The sequence below is a fragment of the Cyprinus carpio genome, chromosome A2 (assembly GCF_018340385.1).
Source record: "Cyprinus carpio isolate SPL01 chromosome A2, ASM1834038v1, whole genome shotgun sequence".
NCBI lineage: Eukaryota > Metazoa > Chordata > Actinopteri > Cypriniformes > Cyprinidae > Cyprinus > Cyprinus carpio.
Genome location: NC_056573.1, coordinates 24,852,763 through 24,866,129, shown reverse-complemented (window position 1 = coordinate 24,866,129; position 13,367 = coordinate 24,852,763). Strand labels below are relative to the sequence as shown.

General features: G+C 33.9%; 1 protein-coding gene across 4 annotated transcripts in view; it reads right to left on the bottom strand.

The window, feature by feature from the left end:
• The window catches only part of LOC109100627 (calcium/calmodulin-dependent 3',5'-cyclic nucleotide phosphodiesterase 1C-like), a 66,487-nt gene that overhangs the window by 25,763 nt on the left and 27,357 nt on the right, over positions 1 to 13,367 (bottom strand). The window contains exon 2 of one of the 4 annotated variants that reach the window (XM_042712120.1): positions 13,086 to 13,112. The exons of 2 other annotated variants lie outside the window; for them this stretch is intronic. In XM_042712120.1, the coding sequence (XP_042568054.1) occupies positions 13,086 to 13,112 (27 nt within the window). The remainder of the gene's footprint in view (positions 1 to 13,085; positions 13,113 to 13,367) is intronic. One more of the 4 variants, XM_042712125.1, reaches the window with a different exon arrangement.

Below are 13,367 nucleotides of genomic sequence, written 5' to 3'. Positions count from 1 at the left end.
ATGTCTTACAACCAAGTAACTCTGCATCTAACCACAGGTGGAGAGCTGTAGTTCCAACCACAGCGGTTTGTGATGCTGTTTGCAAATGTTCATTTGAACAGTGGTTTTGGGAAACACAGAATGGTTGAACTATGTTGGTAATGACTTGCAACCATAGTTAGCTAATGATGCTTTTGGTAAACACGCCCTTGATTAGCTCTGTACACTAACTGAAGCAGAGTTGTTCAAAGAAAGCATTTAAAGAGTTAATTTAACATCTTAATGGGTGACTGTGGCACTCTTCCAATCCCTAGTGAGCTATATTGACAGCTACCTAGAAAGCAAACTAACTGAAATTAAAGGAACACTCCACCGTTTTTTGAAATAGGGCTTATTCACATTATTTCCTACATTTAGATAGGTGGGCAAATGCATTTTTGTGTCAGTGCATGCATTGTTTTAGTTTGACTGGGTCGGCGTTAGCTTAGCTTACCACAATGAATGGAATCCTTTGTTGCCATCTAGCATGGCCTGAGTAAAAGTGATCAAAAAATTAAAAAAAAAACCACCTAATTACTTCTTGTGGCCTGCGTATTCACAACGAGTACAAATAGCGATCCAGATTAACACTAGGCGATTTCCTAGGCAGATATTGACTTGGGACTATATTATGGGGAAGCACAGGCGAAGCACTGCTGCTTAGGCGAAGCACTGCTACTTCGGCGCAGAGATATCACGCAACACATGAAATCCCACGACTTCTGATCACTTTTACTCAGGCCATGCTAGCTGGCAACAAAGGATTCCATTCATTGTGCTAAGCTAAGCTAACGCCGACCCAGTCAAACTAAAAACAATGCATGCAATGACAAAAAAATGCATTTGCCCACCTATCTAAATGTAGGAAATAATGTGAATAAGCCCTATTTCAAAAAACGGTGGAGTGTTCCTTTAAACACATTAATTTGAAGTGCTCCACGTAGGCTAAATGCATAAAACACATAAAAATGTAAAACAAAATATATATTTATAATCAACATTTGGCTCAACTAGGCCATTTATAGTTTCACTTCTGAAAGCACACAACACTAGTCTCTAATATTCCTACAGTGTTTATTCTAGGTTGATCATACATCCTCTTTTTTTCCCTGATATTTCATTGCCAGGAATATTAAATCGACTAAAATGTCTAGTTTTTAGCTTTTGTTTGAAAACATTTTGGGTAGGGGTGGGCGATACTCCGGTAAACACAATAAACCGGAAATTTGTCACCCACTACAAATTTTAAGGGATTTAGAAACCCCAGCCAGGATATGTCCAGGAAAAAGAGGATGTATGGTCACCCTTATGGTCATTTATTCTCAAACACACAGACATAAAATGAAAGGAGAAAAGATTTTAGGGCTTTTGCACAAAATCCATATCCAGTCTTCCTCTCGAGTACCCGCAAGAAATTGGAAGTAAATGACACAAGCACATCTCTAAAACAAACACTGGAGAAAATCAGCAGACGCTGATGGGTTGTGTTGACATGTGCCCGTTAAAAGAAAAATAGAGGAGTAATCTGGATTAAACAGACAAGTACAGTTACTGATGGATCCAGATGGCACGCGGGAGATGTTAGGGAAGAAAAGATGGTGGAAGACTCTTGCGTGTAACTACAATATATCTTAATATCAGTATCTGTATCTATGAAATTTTTTATTTGTTTTCCTGCATGTCATGTGACCAGTAACCAACATCAGAGAACCATGAACATGCACTGAAATTAACTTAATCTTAGGGCATATTTCAAGTAAATATTTAGGGTTTTGCTAAAAAAAAAGAAAACTCAAAATCACGTCACTGTGTGCAAAAAAGCAAACATGCAAACAAATGCATCTTTAAAATAGAGACATCTAATAAGTGGAGAAGTAACCTCTGAGCAAAAACTATTTCTTTTGGGTACTGCTATATTTTTAAATGTATAAAAATTATGCTGTTTTCAATCTTGTGGAGCTCATTTTGTAGAGGTTTAGAGTTGGACTATAAAGTATGAAATGATTTTGAACAGTGCATGATGGGACAGATCGATAGATTTTGCCCATATGTAATTTGAGGTTATGAAACATGCCTGGATTTTTGCAAATCCATAATAATTAAACTGCACTGTGACTAAAAACATTTTCGAGTGTCATACAGCCTGGGGATAGATGCGGACCAGCACTCAGGGTATAAAGATTTCTGTCCTTATTTTCAGAACAAAAGGTCAGTTAGGCACACTGTCGCCTGATGAAAATATCACAAATGATTTCAATTTCAAAAACATTCTATTTTACTGTTCCTTTGAACTTTCTATTCTTCAAAGAATTTTGAAACAAAAAATATGTATGTATCACAGTTTCCACAAAAATATTGAGCCGGTAAAAGTTTTTAACATTGATAATAATAAGAACCATTATTAATAATTGAGCAACAAATCAGAATATAAAAATGATTTCTGAAGGATCATGTGACACTGAAGACTGGAGTAATGATGCTGGAAATTCAGCTTTGCATCACAGAAATAAATCATATTTTACTATATATTAAAATAGAAAACAGTTCTTTTAAATTTTGATAATATTTTACATTTTAACTGTTTTTCTGTAATTTGATCAAGTAAATGCAGCCTCTGTGAGCATATGAGACTTCTTCTAAAAACATTACAAATTCTTAAATATTCCATATTTATATATGGAATAGTCTATGTATGTTTATATGCACAATATATTGTGTTGCTCACTTCAACTTCTTTAAAGATCCAGGTTTCTGGAGGAGTTCCTGATTTAGTCCACCTCACTCTGATAAAATCTCTGTTGTAGCCGTGTGACAGCAGACATTGTCAAGGGAAGCAAAACTGACCTGCAGCCTGTATGGTGACTCATTCTTAATGGACTTTTTTTGTTGACCCAAGAGCGGAAGGACAAAATCACTCAACTGAGGTGATGAACACAGGTGACAGGTGAGTGTAACAACACTGAGAAAATATCTGTATATGTTGCCTGTGTTGTTCTCCTCACATCTACCTTCTAGTTGCTATTCATCTTTATCAAATGTGAGTGGTGCTCATCTGTGCCAAACACGCCACCACAGTGCTAGGGTGATGTGGGTGCTTGCCAAGGTTTTGCTACGCAGTTCTTAAGGTGGTTGTTTACTTGGCCAAGTCAAAAAGCCCACCCCCAAGTCTCTATTCTGGTTTATTCAATGCACGTCCAAGTAGAAAAGAGCTCGCCTCTATTCAACATCCCGTATGATTTAAAGTAGCAAATCACAATCTGTAAAATAAATTCTGGGGGACAAATGACATGCCTAATAGTTTAGCATGTATGAGCAACTGAAATAGTGATGGTAACTGCCTTAGCATGCAAGATAAATAGCAAATTATGTCAGAGTAAATCCCATTTTGCTCAAGAGAACAAACATACTGAATTGGATTATAAAATATTCACAAGTCAACATGCCTAAGTTAATAAGCATGCAATGTTGAGACACTGCATGAGAAGATACAGTGCATAAAAATAATTTCCTTTTATGTTAAACATGTACTTTTGCTCTCCACGCTTTGTCCTCTGCATAAAAAAAAAAAAAAAAACTAATTTGTGTCCTCAATTCACTTGTATTTACCATAAAGAGCAGACCAAACACTAATATGCATACTAATGTCTTAAGCACAGATTACTGTAGATGTACTGCTTTAACGGTCACTTCCAATTTAATACTCCAAACCGTGGCTAATTGCATGAAGGTCTGTTCTGAGCATTCCAAAGATTGGTTTCTCTGTGAAACACAGGCTGTCCAGCACTGATTAATATTCTATTAACAGCCCAATTAAGCCTGATTCATTAGGAGAAGAATAGCAGACCAGCACTAATGCAGAAGTCCAGCAGTGAGGAGGGCTTTAAAATATCCTACACAGGTCTGCGAGCTTCGCATGTTAAGCTATACATTAGTTAACCTGTCAAATGCTTAACTTACATTTGACACATATTTTCTGTAAATGTTATGAATCCATCAGAACATTTCCATTTCATCGTGACAAGCGAAATGGAGCCGTTTAACTTCCCAAAGGGAGCACGCGCAGTGCAATAAATGTTGCCTAAAATATTTAATTAATTTAAATATTTATTTAATATTTCTTGTTGGCCATTAAATTTAGCTTTAAAAGTTACCACAGTCGACTGAAATCCTATATGTGACACAATAATAATGATATTTTATGAGAATAGTAACTTAATATTCATTAATATAAAATGTAAGAAAAATGTTGGCCTTTGCAAGAAAAATAAATTAATGCATTATATGATCAGAACGAAAGTGTGTTCTAGTGTGAGTTTGTGGTTTTGTCTTTTACTCATCATTTATAGGCCTAATTGTGAAAGTGAAAACATAATTTTTTATTTCTATTATATTTATATTTTAAACATAGTTTTGCATAAATAGCCAACATCTATAGGCTATTTGTTCCCTACAGCAATCACAGTGTGTGGATGCGAATATTAGGCGAGATGTGGAATAACGTTTTTTTCTTTTTTTTTTTTTATAAAATTTGTCTTTCTATAAAATGAATCAAATAAATAATCAACAGGTTCACTGATAATCAAAATAATTTTTAGCTGCAGCCCTATAAAATCACCTTCCACTTTCAATGTATGGAAAAGAACAGCAAGAACATTGTGTTCAGAATCAAGTCATACTGGTTTAAAATGACATGAGGGTTAGTAAATGATGACTGATGAATGTTCATTTTTTGGGAAACCATATCTTTAAAAATGTTCAACCATTAGCCACTGATACACAAACACACACACATTTGAAGACAAACATCAGCCAGAGTCAATAATTAATAGTTTCTCCACAGCCGGTTCAATATCAATCATGTTAGTTCGCTCTGTCAGACCAGGCCGGCTGAGCCCAAGCAGCTGATGGATTGGCGATGCCTGGCACAACATTGCAGGAGGGCAGAGGTAATAAAGTGGCATGAATGGTTCATTAACCTCAGGAGAGATACTCAGCGGTGAATAAAGCAATCATCTGTGTAAATCTGAGTGTTGACAGGATATGGAGTCTGCTCTGAAGTTGTTATGAGTGAGAGTTTACGACTGCGCTGGCGTTTGATCTACAGTGCCAGTGCAGACGATATGGAGGCCTGAAATTATTAGTGCAAGGAACTGCCTGGACTGATTTTTATTTTGTTTACAGAGAGGAAAAATCCATTTACACCTGCCAAAACAAAACAACATGAAAGTCAATACTTTAAAGGGACCACCATTTCATGGAAGAAAGATTGTTCATGTCCTTTTGAAATGAAAAAAGTTCAAAATACTATGCAAACTTGTTCAAATATTCACAACTCACAACAAACATGATTCTCAATTTTAAAGCCATTAAGGGAAGCTAGTTTCACATTGTCTAGTTTTACCATGGTGCCAAGGTGTTTGTATGTCTATTACTAGTCAAACCCAATATAATTATCTGGTACCTATATGGCTCAGTTCAGAAATGTAATCTGCTGTAAAACAGCTATGCTAAACTAATAACAAAGTCACAAAAATATTTTAGAAATCTGTGACTTTATGAAGTCACATAAACATATTAATATTTGACTGTCCACATTTACACATCAGTTGTGTTCAAAAACTTGCTCCATCCAATCACAGTGAGGATAGAAACATTATTCCTAAACACCAGGTATAAATAAATAGTATTATTACTATTATTTAGGGATGTAACGATTAACTGCAAGCCGGTTGAAAATCAATTCAAATATGTGACGATTCAAATCGGTTGAGATGCTAAACAAATCATGATTCAATTAGGGGTAGGAGTTTATATGAATGCATGTCTGAGAGGAAATTACTGTCTTTAGAAAAGATTGGATGGTATTTTTTCTTTTCGTCTCGCCTCTGTATAATGCATATTAAAGTTCATACGTGCAGCGCTGCTTTGTTTACAGCAGAAACCAAGGAAACGCTTTAAGCGCCACCTGCTGGCAGAGAGTGAATCTGCGTCTCGTTCAGCTCGTCCGCTGTTTCTGTTTCACGCAGATATTTTTATGTATAGTTTCACAAAACTGAAGTCAAATCATTGTTTTTGCTTCAAATTTCGAAATTATACAAACAAATGTAGAATAAAAACTGCTCATGTTGCATGTGTGCAGCATCTTTGTTTGGATCATGATTAAAATGCAGTGGTCGCCTCTAATTTTTAAATGGAAAGAGCACAGACAATTGAAATCCTTAGTTTGTTTATATGAAAATATTTATTTTATTTGTGTTATTTATTTGATTTAGGGCTTGCTTTAAAATTTCAATTAAATTTTGTTATTTACATTTAATTTAAATATATATTTTGTTATTTAGCAGATGCTTTTATCCAAAGCGACTTACAAATGACGACAATAGAAGCAATCAAAACCAACAAAAGAGCAATAATATGCAAGTGCTATATTAGTATATTATTATAGTTATATTTCAATTTCACAAAGAAACGTGCAGCATTTTGTCCAAGCAATAATAAAAGGACACATTTCATTTATAATTTGTCTTAAAAAAAAATTGTGAATCAAATCTTGACTTGAGTGAATCGTTACATCCCTAATTATTATATGATGATGATAATAATAATAATAATAATAATAATAATAATAATAATAATAATAGGTATCTAGATGTGTATTATTATTATTACAGCTGGTATGTTGATGTGAAGTTTGGTGAAGTTCAAATGCTGTGCAGGTAGAGAGAAGAAAAATATTTTATTTGAATGAATTGGTGATTTGTAGTAGTATAGCATAGAAATACTTTTCAGTCAATAAAATGTTGAAAATCCTTCAAAGGAGCAGTAACACTAGTGCTGAAATGGAACAGTGAACAGTGAAACTGTTTTCTTTCACATTTTTGCAAAAAAAATTTTCAAAGATAATATGGCTAAATGCACATGTATGTGTTTCACAAAGATTGGTTTGAGCTGTGAGATTGCTCGTCAGTGTCCTGTCTGTAGGGGGCATTCTAGAGTAGACGGCCGGGTAGAGGAAGTGCATTATGAGGGGACGGACTCACACCTGCTCCCACAAAGCAACTCAGTGCGATCATTACAATTACACAGAGCCTTAAAAAGCACCTGACAGGCCAGACAGAAACAGCGGGTGGTTGAGAGAGAGAGACTAGAAAAGATGAAAGGGGCGGAGAAAGAGAAAGGAGTGGGAGGAGAATCAGAGAGCAGAGGAATGCAATTAGCATGAATTGGAATAAATCACCCCCCTCATTATCAAGATTCTGTCATTGTGGAAAGAGAGCAGGAATCAAACAGCAACGTTTTACTGTAAGTGAACAAGCACACTACTCATACTACACTTTATGCATGCAAATGTTTGTATGTACTGAATACACAGATGATCTACTCTAGGAGTCAAAAAAATGTGTAGTATATTAAACAAATCACTCTTCAAGGGACAGTGCATCCCACAATGCAATGCACTCAACCTGATGAAATGAACCAAAAGCAATATCCATCACATTTTTTAAAGATCCCAGAAAATTGGTGTTAGTAGCTGTTAGATTTATTGCAATTTTTAATTAGATTTTTTGCATTCTTATTGAATATTTCTCTTTCAGGAAAAATTGACAAAAAAAAAATATTTTAAAATGCTAAACATTAAAATATAAAATTTTAAATGTTATTTATTTAATATTTAAAAATAAATAAACTTTAACCTCTTAACTGTCCCCGACCGTCCTGTATACCGGACGCCTAAATTTACTTCTCTATATTACAATTAAATCTTAATCTAATCATGACAAACTATATATAGTTGGAAATGTCTAAGACTCCTAAATAGATATTTTACCAATGTTTTTTTGTTAAAAAATTATGTAGGAAAAGTAATAGTTTAATTTATGACAAGAGTGCACCCTCAAAAATCTACATTATAACAGGAGTTCTGACCTTTGTCAAAAAAGTATTTTTCGTTGCCTTTTTCTCTATCACACTTTAGAATTCATTAAAAATTAAAAAAAAACAAAAAATTTAAAAACACATTTAAAAACAAAAAATTCAATAACAATAAAAATGGTACATCAATATAATGTTACCAAATGTTTTGTTCATGAATTATACAAATTTTAGTTTGGATCGTGCACTTTACAAGTCTATGTTTAAAAATGTGAGTGACAGTTAAAAACTTAAAATATATATTTTTTATTATTTTAAATTTTTTTCCCATTTTATTCTCAAATTTGATCCAATTCTAGTAACAGTAACTAATTAGCTGTAAACATATTATATATTTCTTATAATTTACTTTATTTTTTTTTGTGGATTTATCAGTAAGATTTTTGAATGTATTCTATTCATCACCAACAATGCATCAATTAAATAAAAAAAAAAAAAACAATTTAATTTTAAAAAATATTGCAATTTAATGTGAAAAATAACTGCAATTTAAAATAACTGTTTTATATGTGAATATTTTAGATTATAATTTATTCCTTTTATGCAAAGCTAAATTGGGGAAGTCGTGGCCTAATGGTTAGAGAGTCGGACTCCCAATCGAAGGGTTGTGAGTTCGAGCGTCAGTCTCGGGGTTATGTGGCAGGTGCAGAATTGTGGGTGGGGGGAGTGAATGTACAGCGCTCTCTCCACCCTCGATACCACGACTTCAGGTGCCCTTGAGCAAGGCACTGAACCCCAACTGCTCCCCCGGCGCCGCAGCATAAATGTGCTGGCCCCCTGCTCCCCGGGTGTGTGTTCACAGTGTGTGTGTGTTCACCGCTCTGTGTGTGTGCACTTCGGATGGGTTTTAAATGCCAGAGCACAAATTCTGAGTATGGGTCACCATACTTGGCTGAATGTCACGTCACTTTCACTTTCACTTTCACTAAATTTTCAGAAATCATTCTAATATGTTGATTTGCTGCTCAGGAAACATTTCTTATTTTTATCAATGTTGAAAACAGTTGTGCTGCTTCATATGTTTGTGTAAAATGAGACAATTTTTCAGAAATTTTAAATGAATAGAAATTACAAACAAAAACAGAAATTTATATAGAATTCTATATAGAAATCTTTTGTAATGTTATAAATGCCCTTACTGTCACTTTTGGTCTAAATTTCTCAATAGCAGGAAATCATGGTTTTGTTACATTTTAACCAAAAATAATAAATAATATTTATTTCTTACATAAGAACTGGATAACTAGCTAAATGAAACATGCAAGATAAGGAGATCATGTGACGAAGTAGAATATTGATTAAAAATGTATCACTGCATAATGTTTCACATACTTTTTTTAAAGTAGACAGTATACACGGTATGCAAGGTGCATATCCTTCAAACACTTCACAACAACACTTTAGTTACAGATAAATTGCATTTCATTATATTTTAAGAGAAATCTCCCTCAAACACACTCAGTCAATGTTCAGGACTCACTCTTATCATCGATGGGGATGTGGAGTGGCTTTGAAGAGCTCATGTGAAGTGTGTGTGATTGCTGGTGTCATTTACATGCAGGTGTTTCAGTACCGAATTAGCCCAACGCTCTTCACTTTACCTTCTGTGAGTGTTTGCAGCCACCACTCCAACATTCTGCATCAATTAATCCTGCATTGATTATCAGCCTGTATTTACAGCCTATATTTACTCAAAGGAGCCATCTCCAGGTGCAAGAGCTCTTAGACCTTCTGCCACTGTAGCTCTCCAACAACATTCAGAAATCTGGATAAAAACTAGGGCCGCAAAAGTACAGCTCAATTCCATTTGAAATGAACTGCATATGCTGTTGAACTATTCTGTATGATTTCTAAAAACCGGTCTGAATAACCTAACATACCATAACATAAGATAACACAGGAGAATGTTAATAAAGTACATGGAGAAAGAGCTTCTTAAAGAGATAGTTCACCTAAAAATTTAACTTCTGTCAAATTATTTAGCTTTGTGTTGTTTCTTTTTTCCAATTAATTAAAGCATAGTGTCCAAACAGGCTCTATTAAAAAGCACCATAAAATTATCACATAAAGAAGTGAAATATCATTGCATGTGAAACACTGGCAATCCAATTCGTTCTATGACCATCATCTGAACTTTATTCAACTAATTACAGCGCATAATATTTTAATTGTATTTCTTATATTAATGTATTTGTATTATATTTATATAAAATATTCATAAAAATATATTTAAAATGATAAATATCTATAATAAATATCTATATATTTAATTTTTTTATTTGATCTAATTTAGATATTATGTCAGGTATTTTTTATTTAATTGTCTTTAAATGAACATTCTCTTACAACAATCACAAATTAGTTGTTGTCTCTCTCTCTCTCTCTCTCTATATATATATATATATATGAATTAAAGATAATGTTTTACATTTAAAATATCTATTTATATTTAAAATTAACTTACTTATAATAATATAAAAATATACAAAAAAAAAGACACATACAAAAAAAAAAAGCACAACAAAAAAAACTGTAATACTGTGAAATATTATTACAATTTAAAATAACCATTTATATCTGAATATATTTTCAAATGTAATTTATTCTTGTGATGCAAAGCTGAATTTTCAGCTTCATTACTCTAGTCTTCAGTGTCACATGATCATCAGAAATCATGCTAATATGCTGATTTGCTGTTAAAGAAACATTTCTGATTATTATCAGTGTTGAAAACAGCTATGCTGCTTAATATTTTTGATAAACAGAAAGTTTAAAAGAATATAGAAATATTTTATAACATTATAAATGTCACTTTTGATCAATTTAATGCATCCTGAATAAAAGTTTTTCTTTTAGTAATACTTATTGCCTTTTGAACTGCATATTCTACTTGTAATTAATTTAACAGAAATACTAAAAGTTACATTGATAATAACAGCTCAGTTCTTTTAAAATGGAAATTAAGGAAAGATCCTCCAGTCTCTCTTCATGTATTACATGCTTGTCTGTGTGAATGCTCTCACACACGTGTTTGTAACTGTCCTGTTGCGTCTGTAATGACAGAGTCCCAGAATCCTCTGCAGCCAATTAGCCTGCCATAATTACCCAGACTCCCATTGAGCTGTCAATCAGAGAGGAGCTGCACAGGAAGTCATCCCTCCCTCTGTTAGCAGAGGAAAGTCTCCGCTGAGCCCTCCCCATTTAAACCCACTCTCGCTCTAATATTAGACCCAACTTAACCATCTCTCTCTCTCTGTGTGTGTTTCTCTCATTCGCTCTCTTTTACGTTACGTTTCAGCATCGGTTCTCCTGACATCTTTCTTTCTCTGTTATTGTCTCTCCACCTCTTCTCACTCATAATTGCAGAGTGCTCAGCGCAGGCCGAAGCACATTTGTGCTTTTTCTGTGGTTTGTGTTGCCATGTAATTCTGATAAATACACAAGGTAACTCTACTCAGTCACATTCTTCCTCTATAATTACGTCCAGGCAGTTGTTATGAAGGAAGCTTGTTTCTGTAATTGTGTCTTTTTTCTGTTAAATTCTAATTTGCATCACACAGTTCAACCAGAAATAAAGTCAGGATTGCATGAGACAAACTCAAAGAATTCAGGCTTACTTTCTTACAATTCCAAGTTTATATCTCACAGTTCTGCATATCTCAAAACTCAAAAAAAATCTCTTAATAATTATTATATTACCCCCCGCAAATCTGCATTTAAATCACAAATTTGAGTTTATACCTTACAATTCTGCATTTATAACTTGCAATTTTGCATTTATTGCTCACAAATCCGAGTTTATATCTTGCAATTATACATATATCTCACAATTCTGTATTTATATCACAAATTTGAGTTTATATCTCATAATTCTGCATTTATAGCTTGCATTTTTGCATTTATATCTTACAGTTCTGCACTTATATCTCACAAATCTGAGTTCATATACCACAGTTCTTCATTTATATCTCACAATTCTGCACTTATCTCACAAATCCGAGTTCATATCCCACAATTCTGTATTTATATCACAAATTTGAGTTTATATCTCACAATTCTGCACTTATATCTCATAATTCTGTTTATACATATAGCAATTCTGAATTTATGTCTCACAATTCTGACTGGTTTTCTCAGAATTACGAGGAAAAAAGGCATAATTGCGAGATATAATCTTCAAATTCGGACTTTCTCACAATTCTAAGTTTATATCTTGCAGTTGTGAGTTTATATCAATTCATTTAAAAAATAATCTGAATTGTGAGATATTTTATCCCAAGGTGGAAACAAGCTTTCATACTTATGGGAATTCATCAGAAATTTGGAAAACTATTTCATAACAGTGGCTGCTGGAAAAATCCAAATCAAACTAACTTAAAGTCAAAACTGACCCCATTTACTTGTTTCTGGTCATACTGTACAAAACTCGTTTCATGTTATTGCAAAGCAAAAAAAAAATCTTCATAATTTTGCTGGTTTTTGGAACTGGTTTCTAGCTGATCCAAGCTAGTCTGTGTGAACTGCTGGTCTAATAACATGGCTTAAATGATCTTGATCATGCGGGTTAGTACTGGTAGACCACTTTGGACCAGCAACAAACCATCTACTATGTTCCAAAAAACAATAAGTAACTCTACTCCATCACAAGCTTACTTCAGTATCACGTGCCAGCACTTCTTATGGGAAAGAAATCAACAGGAAGTCACAATTGAGCCCATTTGCAATACGTGTTTCTAGTCATACTACATAATTTTAATACCAGCCCCTGCTAGAAAATCCAGTTTAAACCCACTTGAAGTCAACGGGAAGTCATAACAGACTCCATTTATTTTCTTGATGCATGTTTCTGGAACCTTTTGTGGAATGGAAATCTCCCATGGAAGTTTCTTCATGGAACCATTCCAAAAAAACAACAAAAAAAACAGGCTGACCATTTGAAGGGAGGTCATCCACCTACACCAGTTTGGACCAGCCACCTTCAGGTGGTTTTAGCTGGATTTTTCCAGTGAATGTTACTGAATCTGGCTAATACATACATGAAACACAAATATCAGAGAAATCACATTTATTGCTGAAAGAGGTTTTCACAGTGGATGGTAATGAGTTCAGCACATCTCAGATCTTCTCTGCCTTACCTCTGAGATGTTTTCTTGTACTTCCTCCTGAAACAAAACGAACACCATGTTAAAAACATATATTTTACTACTGTACACAATTATATTGGATTTATTTCATAAATAACACACACACACACACACACACACACACACACACACACACACACACACACACACACACACACACACACACACACAGTGAGTCTATTTAAACCCTGCTGTTTCGTGGTCTAATGTATTTATTTTAAATGTAGCATAAATAAGAATATTAATTCATATTTATAAACAAACTGCATTATT